Raw genomic sequence first — 21,103 nt, 5'->3', positions numbered from 1 at the left:
ACACACCCGTTCCCTTTGTATCCAGCTGAAACAACTTCCTCGCCTCGCTCATGCATAACTCATAATTTTTTTTTTTTTTTTTTTTCCGCCACATATTCTATGGCTGAATTGCTCTTCTGATTTACAGCTTTATGACGGTTTGACCTCCGCTGCAAGTGTTCGTTCCCACTTAGTCCGCTCCAAATACCCATGCATAATTGAAAGTGCGACAACAGTGTCCAATCACTACCCGCCTCAAATCGCACCACTTCGAGTGAATCGCTTAAGAAGACAGAAACAATTCAGGAACACGGGTCGCGACTATATTGTCAGAGTTCGTTGAATTTTTCACGCGCATAATTTGCTCGTTTCCCATTGTACTTGATACTGACCCGGCCGAGCAAGTTCTGCAGAAGCTGAAGGAGTCCAAGGATGGGAGGGGATTTTCGGTTGAGGGACCAGGATGTACAATCCCCACTATGAACATGCAGCAGTGTTGCTCTGCAGTCTCTGCAATCCTACGCGTTAGAGGAACAATGAGAGATGAGAGGATTACATCCTAGACATCGCCTGGCAAACTTCGTCTTCTGCATTACTCCAGCGCTGCGTCAGGATACTCGTTGAAAATTGCTTCATGTCCCATTTCACGGCCCCCCGTTCGATCGTCCCATGCCCTTTGTCGCCGGGGTCATGCCTCACGTCCATCTCACCAGTGGTAATCCCAGTGACAGAAGCGAGCGCGACAAAGAAATTGTGTCTATATCAGAGAGAGCTGGCACACGTCGCAGTCATTATTTACGCAGGTTATTGTGTGCAGATCGACCGGTTGGCGTCGGACTTGTTTGAGAAGTTACTTTGCCAGACATTTGAGAGGCGCGGGGTGCTGAGAGACCAGAAGCAATAAGCCTTAGAGGATGGGGATTGGAATGATCAAGAAAACGTCAGGAACACAATATTTGAGTGTGATTGGGGATTGATAGCTGATGCCTATAATGGGAATACCCGCGCTGATTTCGAAGCAGCCATCAGCACAGACAACGTCTCACTCATCCCACCATTTGTACCTGAATGGGAAGGAATTCTCCTCAGAATTAGCCATCTGTTCCCATCTGCCAGTGAAGAGCTGATTCACTGATGAACTGATATCGACTATCCCTTCGCTTCCATTTCGCGTTGGACCGGGCGGTGAGAACATAAACTGGTTCCAACCTCTTTGCTTGCATACTTTTTATCCTGCCTTCGCTTTTGCGGCTTCGAGACAGCAGTTATTATTCAACCTTGTCAGGAACAATAGAAACATACCAAGGTGAAGAATGGAAATTCTCCCTCATCTTCATCCCCAGTAGCTGTCTCAGTCGACCTTGAATAGAAGAACAGACCATACACGACAATAGAGTAATCCCTTGATTCTCTTCTTTTTTTTTGTCACATTTTATTTTTTCCCTTTCTGATTTTCGCCATTTCTTCCTGTTCTTGGCAACCGCGGAAAACATGGATAGCTTTTGATTGATTGCTCGATTTGACTCGACGTGAGATTATTTTCCTGAAGACTTTCTTCGCTTTTGCCTTCATTTTCTCCTTCCCTCCCCCATCTCCGGTTCTCGACCCAACAACACCTCAACGCACACTTCGTCTGTCAATATTTATCGGAAACACCCGTGTTCCGCTCGCTGGCTCCTAAAGATTGTGCTCTTCGGTCCGTGTCGTCATGTCCTCTCATGACAACGCGGACTCACCCTCATCGTCCGTAGCAAATGCGGTGACCGCGATGAAGATTGAGCAGCATGACGATGCCGCAGAGATGCTCCTCTCCAACGGCGGAGACGCCGTTTTGAAACATGATCCCAACGGGTTATCAAACCACATGGTCACCACCAAAGATTACCCTGAGATGGATGATCTGGCTTCATCCGCTATCAAATCGCGGACTTCATCTCTAACTCCAATCAAATCCGAAAATGGAGATTCCACAGGCAAGGAAGAGAAAATCGGGGGCGATATCACTGTCAAGATGGAACCCGGTCAGCCTCCCAAGTTATCGCGCAGCTCTTCGCAGAAGGTCGTTGCGCGACCCCCTCAGCTGTTTCTGCATTTGCCGGACAGCACGGCGGAGGCACAATCGACTTTTGAAGTGATGGAAACTTGTACCTATGCCAATAAATACATGGGTTATACTGAGCATGCCATGGAATGCGATTGTGCTGAGGAATGGGGTAAGTTATGCTTTTCTGCTTTTCTCTCTATCCTTTTCTTCAATCTCTTATGGTTATTACTCTTCACTACGATTTTCACTTTGTCGGATGGTCCCCCTCCTTTTTCTCCGCCGCGCGTTCCTGGGTCCCTTGCCAAAGGAATAGGGGGTAAGAAAAAAGAAAAAAACATGAAAATGAGAAAGAGACCAAAAGCCGGGCGAACAAAATGGAAAAAGTGTCTTCATCGCAAAAATTTTTAACCCCTTCTATTCCGCACATGCCCGTGTTCGTCAGGACCCCTCTAACTCGTTTGAGCAGAGCCATCGTTGTCCAGGAATCTGGCATGTGCAGAAGATTCTGATTGTATCAATCGCGCTACCAAAATTGAGTGCGTGGGTGACTGCAGCTGCGGTGCTGAATGCCAGAATCAACGATTCCAGCGCAAAGAGTATGCAAATGTCGCGGTCATCAAGACAGAAAAGAAAGGGTTCGGTCTTCGTGCCGAGTCCGATTTGCGACCGCACCAATTCATCTTCGAGTATGTCGGCGAAGTCATCAACGAGGCTCAATTCCGACGACGCATGAGACAGTACGATGAAGAAGGGATCAAGCACTTTTATTTCATGTCCCTCAGTAGAGGAGAATTTGTCGATGCGACGAAGAAGGGCAACCTGGGTCGTTTCTGCAACCACTCGTGTAATCCGAACTGCTACGTCGATAAATGGGTTGTGGGTGAGAAATTGCGTATGGGAATCTTTGCCGAAAGGGCTATTCAAGCCGGCGAAGAACTCGTTTTCAACTATAACGTCGATCGTTATGGCGCGGATCCTCAACCATGCTACTGTGGCGAACCGAATTGCACTGGCTTTATTGGAGGAAAGACTCAGACCGATCGTGCTACCAAACTATCGAATGCCACCATTGAAGCTTTGGGTATCGAAGATGCTGATAGCTGGGACACTGCTGTTGCGAAGCGGCCACGAAAGAAGAAGATGGGCGAGGATGATGAGGAGTATGTTGACAGCGTACAGCCTAAGTCTCTAGATGAGAACGGCGTCACCAAGGTCATGGCGGCCCTCATGCAATGCAAAGAAAAATGGATTGCTGTCAAATTGCTGAGGCGAATCGAGCGCTGCGACGATGAACGAGTCCGCCATCGTGTGGTGAAGATGCATGGCTACCAGATCCTGAATTCCCAACTCACCTTATGGAAGGAGGACTTCAATGTCGTGTTGCAGATCCTCGATATCCTGGACAAGTTTCCACGTCTTACACGGAACAAGATTATTGATTCAAAGATCGAATCCACCGTCCAGCCGCTGACAACTTGTGGAGATGGACGAGTCGAGCAGAAAGCAGCCGCACTTTTGCAGCACTGGGCGACTCTGGAGGTTGGATACCGTATCCCTCGCATGAAGCGAGATCCGAATACAGTCGCTTCAGTCAGCCAGTTTGGGCGGAGAGAACACGGTAATGACGTGCAGAAACGATCTCAATCTCGTTCGCGATCAAGATCCCGGTCGTTGGATGCTCCTCGGGGGCCAGCGAATCCAGGTCGGAAGAGCAATGGCCCCAGGAATTCCCAGCATCACGGTGCCCGTCAGTTCCGCCGCCAATTCAATCCTCTGCCTCCGGGATGGTTCGCAGCCGAATCACACGGCAGGACATATTATTACTGCGCCCGTGGGGATGTCACCTGGACTCGGCCGATTCATGCCGCACCTGAGACTGATGTCCCAGGCCACCAGGCGAAGAATAAAGCCCTACAAGGTATCATCGATGGTATCTTGAATGCTAAGGAGAACACGCCGAAAGAGAAGACCGTCACACCTGGCACTCCGCAAGCTTCCAGAGAAACGGCGAGTCTCAGTGAAGGGCAGGAGAAGTGGAGAAGTTACGGTGAAGAGAAACAGAAGAAACTGTATGAGAACACGGTAAGCTTCCTCTTTCTTCCCCCCCTCCCCAACAAAAAGGAGCAGCTGTCGTTATCTTGAGTACAGATGGCCTGACTTATGCAGCTTTTCCCTCATATCAAATACGTGGTGGACAAATTTAAACACAAGCTTCCGAAAGAGGATCTGAAGCGCTATGCTAAGGATGTAAGTCAGCCCATCGAGCCGTTCAATATGCCAGACCTAGTACATGCGCTAATCCGCGCTTCTTGCCTTTCATCAGGTCGCCAAGAAGCTCGTCAACTCCGATTTCAAAAACAATCGCGTGGAAGATCCAACGAAGATTAGCGAAAAGCAACAAAAGAAAGTCAAGGCATTCTGCAAGGAATTCTTTGACAAGGCTGTTGCGAAGCACCGTGCTTACGAGCAGAGAAAGGCCGAGAAGCAGGCAAAGGGAGGTGACTCGAAAGCAGAAGAAATGACCAATGGCCACAACACCGTTGAAGATGTCGACGTGAAACTGTCTGACGGCGAAGCAGAGAAGGTTGAAGAGGACGATATTTTCATGGGCAGCGATCCGCAAAGTTTCCTCAAGCGCAAGAGGGAAGACGAAGTGGATGTTGGTGAAGGAACTGCTGAAGCAGCGATGAAGAGGCAGAAGTCATCAACACCCATACCTCCTCCCCCACCGCCACCGCCTCCTCTAGGTGATGAAGAGCAACCCACGCCAAATGGCACCGGCGAATATTACTTCCAGACTGAGAACGGCGATTCAATGCTSCATAGCCCGGAGACTGCGCCAACCCCTCCTCCCCCGCCACCCTTGTCAACAGAGCACAGTGATAACGATGAATCGGGGCGATCTCCCGATATGAGCAATCATCTCTTGGAACAGGAACCTTTCCCTGCCCCTTTGCCAGGAGAGGAGTACGACGCCGACTCGGGAAAGCTTCCGTCAAATCGAATCGGTATTGAGGGCCAAGTATAACCGGATGCCGTCGGCTTGCATTCAGGGTCTCCTTTCTTGTCTCAGCCCAGGATTAGCCCGGATTGGTGTTACATGGCGTTCAGTCTTCTTTTCTTTCTTTTCCTCTTCAATATCATGCGTACCATTTGGAAGGTCCGTCAAGTTTGTCATTTTCACAGCTGGAATCTTATCTCTTTTCACAATACCCCCTTTGTCCATATCTTTCAAAGATTCATGTTCATTTGCATATTGCGCGATGGGCCAGGGAACAGAAAACAAGGGAGTGATCTGGAATTGTACAACTAGCCTGAACTTTTCTTTTCTATTTCATTCTTGCTTCTATGCAAGTCACTATTATTATTACTTTTGCTATCTCTGTTGTTTGTCTTGACCCCGTCTACTAGAGGCTGGAAGATGTTCCTTCGATCAACCTCGATGGTTATGAAACGTAATGCTGAAGGATATCGATGCAAAATTGATATCCATTCTCCTGAAGGGTGATCTGTATTCTGTAGATATCAGATTTTAACATTCCACCAATCTAAATGGCCCATTTCAAGGGGATTTACACCATAACCATAATCACGTGAGGGGGGTACATGAGGACACGGAAATAAAAGGTAAAGAGGAGACAAAAGAATAAGGAGGAATCCCATTGGCCGGTTTAGTAGAAGCTCTCCACGATACTCTCCTTGTTGGCATTGGCATTGCCCATCCCCAGACCACGAGGACCCATCTCGCCCAGCCGGAAGACAGACTCGACCACACTCAACTCGGTCGCCGTGGTGTCGAGACCGGTGACGGCCAACCAGTCGTTAACGACCATGCCAGCGCCGACGACGGGGCTGCCGCGGTTGACACTGCCCGCGACGAGAGGCACCTGGAGTAGGGAGGAGAGCTCATCCTGGTCCCGGATGGAGGTTTTGGGGTGGACGATACCGCCCTGGTTGGAGAGGGCCATGTACGAGCCCGTCAGCACGTTGTCGGCGATGGTCTGCCGGAAGACTTCGACGCCGAGGACGTCTGCGATTCTGTTTTTGGGGCAGTGTTAGTGTCAGTTTATTCCCGCCGTTTTCTCTCTTTCTATTTCCCCACGGGGGTAAGGACGGAAGGGCGCTCAGAACGTACATTTCCTCTGTTTCCCGCTCAAGATCCGGATGCACCAATGCCACATGGTCATTGCAGCAGATGACATTGCCCAGCGCCGAGAGCCGCTCCTCTATCCGTTGGATCTTCACATCGTCTGGCAGCGTATTCCGCAGATGTTGCAGTTCCTGGTCTGTTGTCGTTGTGGGGACGAGAAGGCCTTTACGGTTACTGTTTGAATCATCCAGACTGTCAGCTCCAAGGCTCTGCTCGCCGCTTGCTCCTGGGTTTCGTTGCGTTTGGGGGGCGCTAAACAAAGACAAAAACATACCCCGCTGTTAGACGACCGACGATCCGGGTGCCGGCAATAGTAGCATGACAGATGGGGATGACATCCTGGAGTTCCGCCTCGAATACACTAATGATTTTGAAATTATTTGTCAGAAGGGCCTGCTCGCAAGGTGACTCTCGGGAGCATGAGTAGCGCACCTGTAGAAGTTCTCTGAAGCGCCGATGGCGACAATTGCATATGAGTTTGTCAGGCGGGCAAAGACGCCGACTCTGCAGTAGTGAAAATGCAAGTTAGTCCTCTCCCATCACTCGTAAAAAAGAAACAAAAACGATCTCAGAGAGAAATGGCCGCGCCTACTTACTCGTTGGAGTTTTCAAACTGCGCGCGGACTGCCATCGTGCGAAAATTCCGTGGCTTTCTAGACACAGGGTTTCAATAATGATTGAGAGCAGGTACTCTGGACACCCAGGCGAACGACAGAAATGTAAGAGCGTTCGTGTGAGACTGCAAGCGAAACCTTTGCGAAGCGGGGTGACGTCGGGGAGTTCGGATGAGGAACCGGCGTGGGAAGAAGAACGAAAAGGATAAACCGCCAGCTTTCTTCGCCGAGCGAGAGTAACTGAACTTTGGAATATAGATTCTGGGTGTTTCGCAACGAAGAAACAGTATTGCCGCTCACGACAAAAAGTATTTGAAGCCCATGAAAAGATTATCAAAAAGKCCCGTCGAATCGCCCCGCTCTGTGTAGACTAGACCCAATCGGGGCGGAGGAGTCACCGAAAAACGAGTCATCAAGAGTCATTCTTCTTCGGCCCCATAGATAGATACTCCGTAGCTACAGTCAGCGTCAACATGGTCAGTGATTGTGCCCTCCAAGTGGCTCATCAGTACGGTGAATCTTTGAGGGTGTCCCTGGCGCACATCCGGTCCAGAACTGGCAGCGCACTACGACCCACGCGCTCCTTGCCGAGTCCCCTTCCTTATTCCTGTATACCAGTTCAGTTGCCTGCCGAATAGTACGAGAACAGTACGAGAATAGTTCCAGGGAACTATCTATTAAGTATGGTACATCTTTCAGTCCAGAGAACCCCCATATGAGTACAGAGAACAAAATCAACCAAAGTCTCAGTTTGATCGTAGAACACAACACTTTCTCATTCCAATGGGCCCGCCATGGATGACACTCTCTGGTTGGAGATTAAATAACGTATCAAACACAAAATATGCTAGTCACAATGGTCTATCTCTCATATGAGTCAAAGCATATATGCAACAATGTCCTTCAATGAGGACAATCCGATCCATGCCAACGTCTGGCCAAAAAGCCATAAACCAAGCATAACGGCCCAGAGTCAGGAACTTTAACCCCAAGAATCCGTAAACGAGCAGAAGTGAAATGCGACCATGAAGAAGGAAAGTATGCAAGGAAACAGGGAACAAGTGGCCGAGACCACCACCCAACCCCGTGGGAAACAAAACTCACAGCTGCTCCCTTTCCGTCCTTTTCTCCGACACTGCCGTTTAGAAGGGAGGTCGAGGGCCCGGAGGAGGCGGGTGTGTGTAGTACAGGGGCGGGGGAGGAGGTCCGGATAGGAAGCCAGGCAGGGGAGGACGTTGAAAGTTGGAGCCAGGAGGAGGGGGCAGTTGGGGAGGGCCGTTTCTGGCGGCAAAGGGGTCCGGCAATTGCCCAGCGGGCAGCAACCGACGCGGCTGCTGCCGCTGCAGATTTGGAGGCGGTAGCACAAAGGCTCGCGGATCAGTTGCGCCCTGGATCCCAGGAAGCTGAGGATGTTGTGGAGGCTGCGGGAGGATAGCTCGGTGCGCTGGGGCTCGTGGCGTCATGGCCGCTCTGAGTAAGGGCAAGGGGGAAGCGGTTGCGGCGTCGGCCAGGGCGTATAGAGCCTCAGCCCGCGACTCTGGTACCGGAGCGAATACCTTGTTACTCTCCGCCGTAGCGTCGTCTCGCGTTTGAACCACCCCCGTCGCTTCAATGATCATGTTAAGAACATCATGTGCTGAGAGACCTTTGAACGGTACCGCTTCCTCCATGTCGTTCATCTGCGGCTCAATGTCCCCTCCCAGCTTGGCTCGCTGAACAAAATCCTCCCAGCCATGCAGGGCACGCTCGTACAGAGCAGCACCAGCAGGGTTGCGCACAAAGGATGAATAATATCCCCTCTTCATCTCTCTAGCTGGCGGACGAATACGTCCACGGTCAACCTCGGTTTCGGATTCATCCGTCTGCGAGACAACGAGTTAATCCAGTCTCCTTCACAAGTCAGATATGTTCGGAATGACTAACCTCAGTATGTTCATCATCCTCTGCAGCACGACGGCCCTCGACGAATGCCATGTACGCCCCCTGACTTGCAAGAAGATGTTCGTGTTGAATTTCACGCGCTTTCCTCTGTATGATATGGCGCTTAGCATCTGAATCTCCTGAGGAATGCGAACAAAGCGGCAAGAACTTACCCGAAATTGTATCTCAAGATTCTCCTTCTCAAGAGCAAGAACCCGATTCGCATTTGCTACCTTATATTCGTATTCTTGGCGCAATATTTCCCTGTGTCTCTCTAATCTCTCCTGTAGTTGCCGGTTGACCTCGTCAAACTCCGGCACTTTCTTATGGGCGTTCTTATCCCGCGCAAGCTTGCGCTGAGAATGCTCGGCTAGCACAGACAAAGCCAGTCGCTGGGCGGCTGCTACCTTCTTGAACGCCTTGTCAAGTTCCCTTTGGCGGTCCCGCATCTTCTGTGTGGCTGGAGTCGGAGAAGGAGAACGCAGAGGCTCGGGTTCTGGCCCAGAATCCTGGTCATTGTCGCCATCCGCTTTGCGCGCCCGTTTTCTACTTTTACCCTTTCCCTTTCCTTTGCCTGGTCCTTTGGATTTTCCTTTCCCTTTCTGCACTCCCCCGCCGCGCGTGGAGGCTCCCATGCTGCCGCCTCCACGGCCACGGCCACGACCCCGGCCCCGTCCACTGCTGACCGTAAATTCGACACCGTTTTCAGAAGCTGGTTCTTCAACTTCTTCTGTTATTTGACGAGACTCATCACCTGCCGCCGATTCTCTAGCAGCAGTGGTATCATTGTCTGCAGCATCAGCAACATCAATACTCCCATCGCTAGCATTGACAGCGGAGAACCCAGAAATTTCAGCATCCTTAGCATCCTGAGCATCGGGAATATCGGGAATATCGGGAATATCGGCGGCGGCAGCAACGGATATAGTAGCTCGGGCTTTGAGAGTATCATTCTCGGAGGCTTCGACCTCGCCCTCGGCAGAAATAGCATCTCCGTCGCCAGGGGACTGGGACTGGGGTGCTGCTTTGTCATCAACGTTATTCTCGGTGCCTTCCTGTAACTGCTGGTCCAATGCGCGGTCCAGCTCTGGGTTCTCCACTTTCGGCCTCTTACGTGGGGAATTAGAAGAGCGCATGAGCTCCCCAGCGAGGCCGTCATCGGGCTCTGGAGACTTCCGTTTTAGTGACTTTGGTGGGACAGTCATGGATTCGTGCTTTTCCTCACTTTCCATGTCTGAGGGTTCGTTCACGTTGTTCTCGATGTCATCAGGACCGTTGTCCTTCGACAAATCCTCATCAACCAGTTCAGACATCTGATCTTTTGTGGATAGCTGCGAAGCAACGGTATCCAGAGGGCTGATGTTCTCTTCGTTTCTTGTCGCATTCTTTTTCGAGGGAGAGGAAGTGATTCTTGTTGAGTCGCCGGTTTTCCGGTTAAGGCTGCTGACCATTTGTCTGCTCCGTGCCCGTGTCCGGCCACCAGGAGCCATGCCGGCGGATGGGCTGCCATCAGGGTGTCTGACCTCAGCTTGAGAGTTAGAGAAAGTTTTTTCGGTGGAACTAAGGGGTTGGAGATTGCCCCTAAGTCTCGCAGACTGCCTCGTCGTCCTCGGCGTCTCTTCAACGGTAGGAGCTCGTTTGACGCGCTTGTGCCGGGGGGTCTCTGGAACATTCGCCGATGCTACGCTGTCGGCCGCAGCTGGAGCTGGAGCAGAGGGGGGCGCGGGCGCAGAGGGCACAGCAGGGCCAGCTGCGGCCGCAGCAGCAGCGCGTGCTCGAGAGGTGCGAGTCTCACGGACAGGGTTGGCAGTGTTGGTAGCAGTATCGGCTGCGGGAGAATTGCTTGCTTGAGCTTCGCGGAGACTGTTGGCCTGAGCCTGACGGGCACTATTGGCTCTAGCAGTGCGGGTGCTCAGCGTAATAATGCGTGACGGGCGACCATTATTGAGATTGTTGTGAGTGGTATTGTTAGTAGACGATGGGGTGCTCGGAATGTTCATATTATGAGCACGAGCATCTCGGCTAGCCCGAGCGCTCCTGGTGATACGAATGTTGGAGTTGTCCTCCATGAGAGGATCTATAGAAAAATCAGAAATCGGCACCGTCAGGATTGAACAGCCAAGCCCTTACCAGCTGAGGTGGTCATGTTCCCTGCGGATGTAGCGCCAGTGCCAGGCGTCGCTCCCTGAGAAACTTCGACTTTACGCTTGGCACCCGCCATCTCTGTCTGCTAGGTATTGATCAGTGACCGACACTTTTCAGTTTAATATGAACCGGAGCAAACGGAGAGAAAACGCGGATATAAGCGGGCTGCTGGGTCTAGGAAACAAGGGGGGAAAGCTCAAAAGCATGGTCTGAAGTGAGTTCGATAAAAAGCGAGGGTATCGAGACACTAAGCTGCCAACGAAGCAAGAGGTTTTCCAGAGCAGCCATTCGGAAGAACAATGAATAAAATGAGCACATATGAAGACCGATGCGAAAGAGACGGAAATTTTCGGGAGATCCAATCTATACCAGAATTCCGATAGAGGAAAGGATGGCTAAAGTGCATTGAAATTCTACCACGGCAAGGCAGACCGTGCAAAAACAAGCACTGAAGAGATGCAGGGATACAAGGATGGGGTGAATAACAAAGGGGGGCTAATGAGAAAAAGCAAGAGGAAAGATACAGAGTAAGGATTACAAGAGGACTTCGCGAACTTACCTGGCGTAACAATCAGTAGAAGCAAGGTGGGCTGGCGATGAAGTCGACTGCTGATCAAATATCGTGTCGTGATAGTAAGTGCAGAAGGTAATAATAGATAGTACTCCGTAGATGGTCAAAGTGTACTCAGTAGTAGGGGCGATGATCGTAGTTGTGGTAATAGCAGGTAAGGTGATGGGTACACTGTGGGTAAGGTAGATAGCAGCAATGCCAGTATGTAGTAAGGTAGTAATAGGAGGAGGATGAGGAGGAGGAGGTAATAGCAGAAGCAAATGTAGGTAGTAATAGTAGATCGATGATAGTATAGATAGATAGTAGTAGTAGTAGTAGTAGTAGTAGTAGTAGTAGTAGTAGTAGTAGGATGGGGAAGAACAAAGTAAAAGCGAGGTGCGGCCAAGTGGATCAACAGTGGAAGTGGGAAAAAGTAAAGATGGCGTTGGTTTGTGGTTGGTTAAGCTTGCTGTGTGTGCTTGGGGGAGTCTCGCCGGAACTAGCAGGGTACGTCTTTTGTATGGAGTACTCCCGAAGTCCGGCCTGGACACAACGACCTCTCGAGGATGGCGACGAAATGATAGAAAGAGGATGGACGAGATGACGAGAATGAAGGCACAATTAATGAACAAAAGAAGTTAAGAAAAAGAGAGCGAGAGAGAGGTGAGATAAAAGTGAGATGGGGCTGGTGTGAGAAAGCTCAACTCAAGTGGAAAATCCACCGAGGCAGTCTTGGATCTCCAATGTCTTAGAGAAGTAGTAATAATGAATAGTAGATAGTAGACAGTAAGGTACTGCCTAAATGCAAGGCAAGACGTTGTTGATCACCATGTGCGGCCCGTCAAATTCCAGTCAGGCACTTAGCACGATGTAGTTGCATCAAAGGCAGATTTTTGTTATTGGTCTTTGCACAGACCACAATAGCAATATTCTCTGCCTGGAAGAAATAAAATGATGGATCCAAATGCAATTCAGAGAAGAAGGATCCAACAAATTCGAGTCATTGAATCAAACGGTATGAGGAGGATGAGTGTGTTCCAGTGCTGTAGGAAGATAGAGAGACCTGTAGACTACCTAGTTGTAGTTATTTGGATGGAGGAATTTGACTGGGTCAGAGCGAGAGTGGAGTGGCGCAACGGTTGGAGAGTGGAAGTATGTATGGCAGCAAAGATACCATAGCAAAATTGCCCAAACACTCAGTCAGGAAATCTATGGAGAGAAGGATAAGGATAAAAGGATGACTGATGATAATAATCATAATAAGGGAATAGAAAATGAAGGAAAGAAAGAAAGAAAAAGAACTAAAGCTGATGGAATAAACACTGCAAGGGCGAGCAGTCAGGACTATTGATGAAGCTAAACGCATGCATTGGAATGAGCATGAACACATTCTACAATTAAATTGAAACTGATTCAGAGTTCTATGATATGAAAATAGTAGGCTTTTCATGTTTGAATGAGTATATCTCCGCAAGGGAGAAGAAGAAATCTCCATCAATCCCCCCAAGGCTCTTCCTAGATCCAGGTTTAGCTCTACCTATCTATACAGTAACAACCCACCATATGAGCATCAAATATCAATGCAGCATTCAGATAATGAGATATCCATTGTTCAATGGAGTTTACTTCATAATCAATATGCCATCCCGGTCCAAGCTACATGTCTGGCTACTTAGCTTCTCACGTTCTCTTCTTGTTTGGTCACTGCGGCTGGGCTCAGGTAACCAAGCATAACAAGATGGCTGGAAGTCAATTTTAGAAGACTGAAAGCATCGGTATAAGGGTAACCGGATTCCGGGAAATGACTCGGATGGACTGGACTCTATTCTTATGTTTTATACAGCTTCTATGTACATAATTGAAGATTCGAAAACGCAAGTTCTGATTGCACCTGTATAGCAAAATACCCTGTTCCCGAGATATATGGCAAACCGACTCAGTCAAAAAGGACAAATGAAAAAGGTCATTAGAGAGCATTTCCAGTAAAAATCGTCATACTAGCTCTCGTCTGGAGATTCATTCAATTCATACCTCTTCTCATACCAGGCGATGCTCTTGCGCACATCCGCAGCCATGAGGAATCCAGGTATCGCCGACCCTTCAGCTAATCTGCCTTGGCTCTCACGACTTGCATTTGGCTTTTGCTCCTCCGTCGTCTCGCCTTGCTGATTTATCCGCTCGAACAGTGGGGACTTGCTTCGTGGTCCGTGAGCTCGAAGGGAATTAGCCGATCTCATCCGATTCAACGTCTTGACCGAGATCGTCTGCCCGGCCACGGCTGACGCATGGAGATTTGTTCCGGGCAAAGGCGTCGGCGGTGGCGATGGGCTATCGGAACGAAACAATGGGTGGATATTGCTCTCGTCAGGTACGTGCAGCTTTGGAGGGGCAGGCGCTCGGGAAGCCTCTAGCTTAGTCGTCGATGCGGCCGGAGATGGCGTGCCTGATGATGGCTGAAGCATCAAACTGTCCAAAGACCTCTTGATCTCGGATGGGGTCCCCTGGATTATGCGCGGCCCTTGCCGCTCCTTGGTGGTTATGCTGGAGCTGTCCCTTTCAACCTGCCTCGTTTCTAATCGGTTGCGGGAAGTGTTGGAATCAGGGGACGGCATACCCAGCCCTGGTGATTGAAGATCGAGTGAATTGTGCTTAGAGTCTTGTTGAAATAGAGTCCTTCCAGAATAGCGGTGAGAGGACGCGGTTGAGGTAGCGGGCTGGCTTGGGAAAAGACTGCTATCGCAGCTCGTTTTTCGATCAATAGATTGTCGTCTCGATTCAATCGTCAATGCTGGTTCATTGGCCGCGCTTTTATCCTTCAGGCTCGACTGGTCTGGTTGCAGCACAAGCTCCTGCGAGAGCGAGCCCGGACATTGGTTGTGGGAGTTGTCAATCAAAAGAAAACCAGCAAACAGCCCTTGGCTTAACACAGCCAACGTCCATATCACAGACCTGAATATGTATAGTTCCAGCTGGCTGGGACGTGTCCTCGTTCCTTTCCCCCTTTCCCCGAGTCTTGAGGTGCTCCACGCGACGGCGCCAGCTGTGACGCCGCTGGATATTGCAAGATATGCAAAAATGAGGCCGTACGCTATAGTCCGCCACTTTTCCCAACGGTCTATAGACCGAAGCCAAATGTTCTTTCTCCATAAAAGTATCAAAATAACCAACACCACACAGCTAGCGGCGCTGAGTGTGACAGTGGTCGATTCGATTGACGAGGCTCCTGATGAAGCAAGACAGACGCCGTTGAGGACGCTAGCGACCAAGTTCAACGCAATAGAAATACCTCCCAGAAGATAGGCCAGCTCGGCCGCATGCATATTGGGCCCTGCAGGTGCTCTTACGCAATCAACCAGCAGCAACAACTAACAAGAGATCCAGCTGCACGTTGGAGATGCGAGGGGTACCGGCGTGGAGTTGAATGCACTGTTGATTTGATGCAGTCCACTTAGGGCGTCCGAATAGTAGGAGGATTTCAAAGAGACAGCAGAATCGTATATGAGAAAAAGGGGGGAGGAGTAACCAAGTTCTCTCGCGAGTTTATGAGGGAATGGTAACAAAATGTGTCATATCATCAATCGTGTCAACAGCATAAGAAGAAGCAGTGAGATTATGGGTATTATGAGCGCTGCCTCCTAGAAGTGAAAAGTCAACAGTAAAGCAGGCTACAACAACCACAACAACGACAATGGGATGAGGAGAAGTAGTATGAGGGGCCCTGTGGTGTAACAAGCATTGGGGTGAGCTCAGAACCAACTGGACATGAGGGAAGAGACGGGTAAATATGCATCATCCCGGGGGGCAAGACTCCATAGATCCTAAATTATCTGTCTACCGGAATAAGAATGGCTCATCAACGGGGGGAAGAGTTCCCCCGAACCTTGGGATTTGGGATAGATAGAATCAGTGCTTCGATGGCTTGTCTCGATGAAGTTATGGGCAGGGGGTGGCAGGATCTTTAGCCAGTCTCGTTCAGGCATCTGTGGGTTTGAAGCTGTCAAATAGCACTCCTGCTTCATCACAGAATAGCGATGGACAATACAGGATGGATACTGTCACTGTCAGAAATCGAATGTCCAGAGTAGGAGGGAAAAACAAGAGATCTTCAGAGTCCCACCCTTCTATGCGCGTTGAGTTGTTTCTCCAGCAGATCAATCCAGCCCACACCCCATTGCATACCTTCGTCCGAATACTTTTTTTTCTTTCCTTTTTGTCGAGAACGCCATCCGGTATTACATAGTGAAAATGACTTGTCCTCTGTGTGTGTTCATGGGATTATTTAGACAGGCAGGGAACGCCGGTCCTGAGAACCCGACTATCGAATGTTCATGGATTCAGATCTCCTGAGCTGACTCTAAAAGTAGTCCTTGGCCAATTAGGATTAGCTCTGAGATGTCCAGAAAACAAGATTCTGTTTTCGTGCATGGAACTCCAACAAAATTATTATTTTGTCAAGGTTCGTCAACACGCTAGACGAAGCGGCCGGGGGGATCTCCAGGATTCCGGGACGGCCCTATCTACAATGTGGAATCGTCCGAGTTGGTTATTTGGTATCAAGATGGAGTACGTAGATGCCGCTAGGAATAAACCCCCGGTCGAAATGTGATGCCTCGCGGTTCTCGCCTCACATCTTCTGGGATGTTTCAGTTGTCAAAAACGTAATACCTATCCGAATCAACAACTACTATTCTAAAGAGTTAACTAACGAAGTCTATCAGTCGTTTGCGGAGAACAAGATACAGCGGGTAGAGATTTCATTAGAATGTCGGATTACACTCGGAAGTTGCGTAAATGTAAGAGTAACTTCCAGTATGCGTACTATGTTTTAGCTAGTCCCAGAAGATAGGATCACAGCCTCCTCAGTCTCCGGCTTGTGGGCTCTCCAGCGCTGAACTATGTGATAGATCTATAAGATACATCCAACCAGTGCTTTGACCTTTTTCCGCATACCCTTCCGCCCACAGATTAGATCTACGTATTGTGGATTCTAAAAGGCGATTATACATCTACGGGGTAGTTCGTTAGTTTTGGTGGAAGAATGGCCTTGTTTGCAATGGTACTTCTGTATAGAGTGGAAGGTACGAGGTGGATAGGCATTGTCGCATTGGTTACGGAGTACTCCGTATCTTCGCTGTATCCTTGAGGGCGGCCTGCTAGTCTTCTCTATTATTAAATTGCTTCTGCTCGCAGCTCTCCACCTTGCAGCTCTCGTCCATTAGTCTAGATTCTTCTTAAGGCTCAGCAAGCCGTGCTGCAACTATACCTTTTGCTTTCGTTTCACATGTACTACATCTGCTTGCTCCTGCTCTGATCTGATCCAAAACATTCGATATCTCTGCTGGTTACTACATGACAGAGGTAGTCAATCGAGCATTTTATATGTCGCATGAGCTTTGATTGTAGGTTTGTTTCGTGACAAAATGTAGTAGTTGAGCCCATGACTCCCATGAGAACCAATAGACTGTGTCTACCTACGCTACAATCATCCACTTCCGATGATATATATCGATGCAGAGAGTATTATTGCGTTTGAGTAGACCGTGCCCTGATAGAACAACCCGGAGACTCAAAAACCAGCGGATACCTCTATGAGTTATACATACTCTGTAATTCCACTGTCTGATTACGGATCTAATTGGCTTTCATTGAAAAAAGGATAGATGGTAGTAAACTAACCATCGGGGGTCAAAAGTATCCAGACATTCCGCGTTTCCGCGACGCGTCAAAAAATCAACATTATCTTCAACCATCTACTATTCCACCAAAATGAGGTCTTTTAGGACCAAAATTAGTGGAAATAGAAGGCCTAAAGCTGAGCTTTCTAGTGAGGCAGGCGCAGCTATTTTATATAGCCTAGAGAATTAGGGATCACCTACTTAGCTAGCAAAGGAATTTAGTGTTAGTTATAGCACTATTTATATAACTAAAGAACACTTCCAACACTATAAAACCCTGAAATTAAGGCCTTGAATAGGTAGACCCTAAAAGCTTAGTCCCTCTGCTAAGTATTACATCTATCAGATGGTCCACTAGAGCCTCTCTATGAGCTAGAAGGCCTTGGTTATATACTCACCTGGGGGGGTCTCTAAGTTAACTATTTAATATATTTTAAGGAGATATCACCTTAAGAAGTAGAAGAGTAAGAAAAGGATCCCTTTAAAGCCTGATATAGTCAAGAAACAGTATAAATTTATATATATATAGCTTGATTTTCCTCACTGGGAGGAAGTACTATTTTCTAATAAATATTCTATCTAAAGAAAGCTAAATAATTCCACCTAATTTATCTTCTGATTCTTAAATAAGGCATACTGGCATGATCTAGTCAACTTAATAAATTATAAGAAGGATATTTCACAAATAATATAGGGTGCAATCTGGATTGGGGGCTATATAAAGCTAGTGATTATGGATTGTGATGAATTAGCTCCCTAAGGGGGGTATTCTACTAATTCTTATCTAAAATACCTTAAAGATGGCCTCCTTCCAATCTATAAACCTGGCCAGATCTTCTAGTAAGATAATACCAAAATCCATACCTCTTACCAGGCGCAGGAGTAGTTTAAATCTTATAGAATCTAGGTTATAGAATGGCCTCTATATTCACCTAATTTAAATCTAATTAAACACCTCTAGAACCTCCTAAAGAAGAAGCTTTTACAGCTCTATCCTAGCCTCTTCTTAGGAGGCAGATCCAAGGTAGATTAGACCTAATTTCATAAGGCTATTATAGAGGCATGGGATGCTATCCCTCAGGAGAAGATTAATAGTCTGATTTGCTCAATGCCACATAGATTACGTGTAGTTTACCAGGCAAAGGGATGGTATACTAAATATTAATATCTACTATCCCCTAGTTTATTCTTATGTACTAGAATAGTATGGTGGTTGAGAAATATGGGATTGAAAATGGTCAGATTTTTCGATTTTTTAGAGTGTCCGGATACTTTTGACCCCTTAGTTTACTAATACTCTAATGGCGTTGGGTTCCTGACAGCGTGGGCTCATAGATCTGGGCCGCCAATGACAGGACACGGAAATGACTAAGCACTGTGGCTGAAGCACTGACACAGACTGTGGCTGGACGGCAACTGAATAAGTGAATGTGGCGCATGAAGCCGTGACCGCCCCCAGCTCTCCCACTTCCCATTTCCATGCTTCTTGGGCGTCATGATTATGGTCATCAATCTTTCCCACTTCTCGAATCCACCTTGTTTTCTCTTTTACGCCCTCTGATTTTGCTGGGTTAGCTATATCAATAACCCACTCAACTACCTTACAGCCCCTGCTACGGATACCTGATACTTTACGACCCCGTACCCCTCTATTTCCAGCTACTTCAAACTCCTCCCCACCTCTCGTAGCCATCTCCTCTCCTTCGCTGGCGCAAGATGAAGCTCACATTCAAGGTACCTTCTGCAACAACCCACTCCTGCCTGTTGATATATTTGGGCTATAAAATACTGACCGCGGCCTCTTCCCAATAGGATCTCAAACAGCAGAAATTCGTAATTGATGCAGAGCCCTCTGAGACGGTGAGCTTTTGTCCCTGCGCGAGTGTTCTGCCAGTGCGGGGCTGACCAGAATCTTTCCTAGGTCGGACAAGTAAAGGAAAAAATTTCCAAGGAAAAAGGATGGGAGGTACCTCAGCTCAAGCTCATCTATTCCGGTTAGTCTGACAATGATCACCCTGGGTTTCATCGTTTCTCAAGTATCTGCTGGAATGGCACATTCGATTTTTTTTTTGTCTCCTTTTCCCCTGCTATTTCTTAGCTGATTCCGCTGACGCTTCGCTGGATAACTCGCAGGGAAAATCCTCCAAGATGACAAGACCATCGAGACATACAACATTGAGGAGAAGGGCTTCATAGTATGCATGGTATCGAAGGTATGACTCTGGTCTTGCTATTAAAACGACTTCTGAGCACTGCATCTGACCGTACCATCTTCTGTAGCCCAAGGCTCCCTCGTCTGCCGCTACACCTTCACAGGCCCCTTCTACACCTTCGAGAGCTGCTGCCTCCACTCCTGCTGCCCCATCTGCTCCGGCCCCGTCTGCTGCCCCTTCTGCTCCGGCTATACCTGCGACGCCCTCACCCGCCGCTCCGGCTCAGGCACCCGCCGATGCCTCTGCTGCGTTCAATGACCCGTCCGCATTGCTGAGTGGCTCCCAGAGTGAGGCTGTCGTCAGTCAAATGGAGAGCATGGGCTTCCCCAGAAGCGATATCAACCGTGCCATGAGAGCAGCTTTCTTCAACCCCGATCGTGCTATTGAGTATCTATTGAATGTGAGCTGTCGCCTGCTGTACTCCACGTGCGCTTCGTATGACTATTGCTAATTCCCTATTATAGGGAATCCCGGACAACATCCAACAGGAGCAGCAGCAACAGGCTGCCGCAGCCGCCGCACCCCCTGCCCCGTCCGCTCCTTCCAGAGAGAGTGCTCCCTCGTCGACCGGTGGTGATGAGCCAGTGAATTTGTTTGAAGCCGCTGCTCAGGCCGGCACTGGAGAGGGCGCTGGTCGTGGAGCTCGTGCCGGTGCTGCCGGAGCTGGGGAAGGACTGCCCAACCTCGACTTCTTGCGGAATAACCCTCACTTTCAGCAGCTCCGCCAGTTGGTCCAGCAACAGCCGCAGATGCTGGAACCCATCCTTCAGCAAGTCGCCGCTGGTAACCCTCAGATTGCACAGCTCATTGGTCAGAATGAGGAGCAGTTCCTCCAGCTCTTGAGTGAAGAGGATGATGGCGCGTTGCCTCCAGGTACCCACGCAATCAGCGTTACAGAGGAGGAGAGAGACGCCATTGAACGCGTACGTACCTCCTCATACTGATACTGCTACTATTATATTTCAAGCTAACTGGTTGTCAGCTCTGCCGGCTTGGTTTCTCTCGAGACCTGGTCATCCAGGCCTACTTTGCCTGTGACAAGAACGAAGAGCTCGCAGCCAATTACCTCTTTGAGAACCCTGATGATCCTGACGACCTGTGATGAACTGCTTTCCTTTGCTTTTGTTTGAGGCTCCTCGTCTACTGGTTGCCTGCCAATCTACTCGAGTTGATTCTCCTCGCCTAACGAATTTTAGCATGAACGTCTCTGACTCTTGTACGAAACCGATTTTGTTTAAATCGGGCTTCGTGCAAGCTTTCTTTTATCATTTCCCTGTCACTTCACTTGCGTGTGTTTTTTCTATGTCGAAACAGCTGCCCTAGTGAATGAAATTGGGATCTCGATGCTTCAACGTATGATATCTACCTTCTTATTCAAACGTGACGCGTGGGTCATGTACCTATCAATGAGACGCATTGGGTCATGTTGAGATGTGTTCTATTTCTTTCTCTCGCCTTTATTCCACCGGCATGACGAGGTTTGGCAACCGGATCAAGTCGCCGATTGCAGAGAAACATAGGGATGAAGACGTAAGCAAACGATGTCCTTTGCGGATAGAATGGTCACCAGGTACATTTGACTGTAGATCTTGCGACGAGCTGTTACAGGGAGAACTGTTCAATCCCTTCGAAGAAGGGAAATCTGAGGCAAGCGAGGGTTGTCAATTGTGACACGCCAATAAACAAGTAGTGGCTCTTTTTGCTTTGGCCGTTTAATCTGGCATCCCGTTCATTTGACTAGTCATTAATTATGATAATACTATATTGCGATGAGGGGTATAAACGAAATACGAGGGACATATTTTGTACGGGT

General features: G+C 48.8%; 5 protein-coding genes across 5 annotated transcripts; 2 read left to right on the top strand and 3 right to left on the bottom strand.

Moving 5' to 3' along the window:
* Positions 1 to 1,687: 1,687 nt before the first annotated feature.
* Positions 1,688 to 5,051, top strand: set2 (SET and WW domain protein; the record flags this gene model as incomplete). Its single annotated transcript, XM_043267772.1, has 4 exons — positions 1,688 to 2,192; positions 2,490 to 4,105; positions 4,190 to 4,270; positions 4,347 to 5,051. The coding sequence occupies 4 exons, from the start codon at positions 1,688 to 1,690 to the stop codon at positions 5,049 to 5,051; spliced, it is 2,907 nt and encodes a 968-aa protein (XP_043123707.1).
* A 643-nt stretch (positions 5,052 to 5,694) lies between these two features.
* Aspvir_004547 (translation initiation factor 6) lies at positions 5,695 to 6,804 on the bottom strand (the record flags this gene model as incomplete). The annotated part of the gene is made up of 5 exons (XM_043267771.1): positions 5,695 to 6,061; positions 6,159 to 6,347; positions 6,448 to 6,534; positions 6,606 to 6,677; positions 6,770 to 6,804. 5 exons carry the CDS (start codon positions 6,802 to 6,804, stop codon positions 5,695 to 5,697), a joined length of 750 nt encoding a protein of 249 aa, XP_043123706.1.
* A 1,125-nt stretch (positions 6,805 to 7,929) lies between these two features.
* On the bottom strand, positions 7,930 to 10,928 carry Aspvir_004546 (uncharacterized protein; the record flags this gene model as incomplete). Its single annotated transcript, XM_043267770.1, has 4 exons — positions 7,930 to 8,649; positions 8,711 to 8,815; positions 8,881 to 10,784; positions 10,838 to 10,928. The coding sequence occupies 4 exons, from the start codon at positions 10,926 to 10,928 to the stop codon at positions 7,930 to 7,932; spliced, it is 2,820 nt and encodes a 939-aa protein (XP_043123705.1).
* A 2,471-nt stretch (positions 10,929 to 13,399) lies between these two features.
* On the bottom strand, positions 13,400 to 14,722 carry Aspvir_004545 (uncharacterized protein; the record flags this gene model as incomplete). The annotated part of the gene is made up of 1 exon (XM_043267769.1): positions 13,400 to 14,722. One exon carries the CDS (start codon positions 14,720 to 14,722, stop codon positions 13,400 to 13,402), a length of 1,323 nt encoding a protein of 440 aa, XP_043123704.1.
* A 4,071-nt stretch (positions 14,723 to 18,793) lies between these two features.
* Aspvir_004544 (putative UV excision repair protein (RadW)) lies at positions 18,794 to 20,392 on the top strand (the record flags this gene model as incomplete). The annotated part of the gene is made up of 7 exons (XM_043267768.1): positions 18,794 to 18,811; positions 18,890 to 18,937; positions 18,999 to 19,071; positions 19,211 to 19,290; positions 19,358 to 19,690; positions 19,755 to 20,213; positions 20,273 to 20,392. 7 exons carry the CDS (start codon positions 18,794 to 18,796, stop codon positions 20,390 to 20,392), a joined length of 1,131 nt encoding a protein of 376 aa, XP_043123703.1.
* Between the last annotated feature and the right edge of the window lie 711 nt (positions 20,393 to 21,103).

This window comes from Aspergillus viridinutans (genome assembly GCF_018404265.1).
Source record: "Aspergillus viridinutans IFM 47045 DNA, scaffold_2, whole genome shotgun sequence".
Classification (NCBI taxonomy): domain Eukaryota; kingdom Fungi; phylum Ascomycota; class Eurotiomycetes; order Eurotiales; family Aspergillaceae; genus Aspergillus; species Aspergillus viridinutans.
The sequence above is the reverse complement of the archived record's forward strand: the minus strand, read 5'-3'. Positions and strand labels throughout refer to the sequence as shown.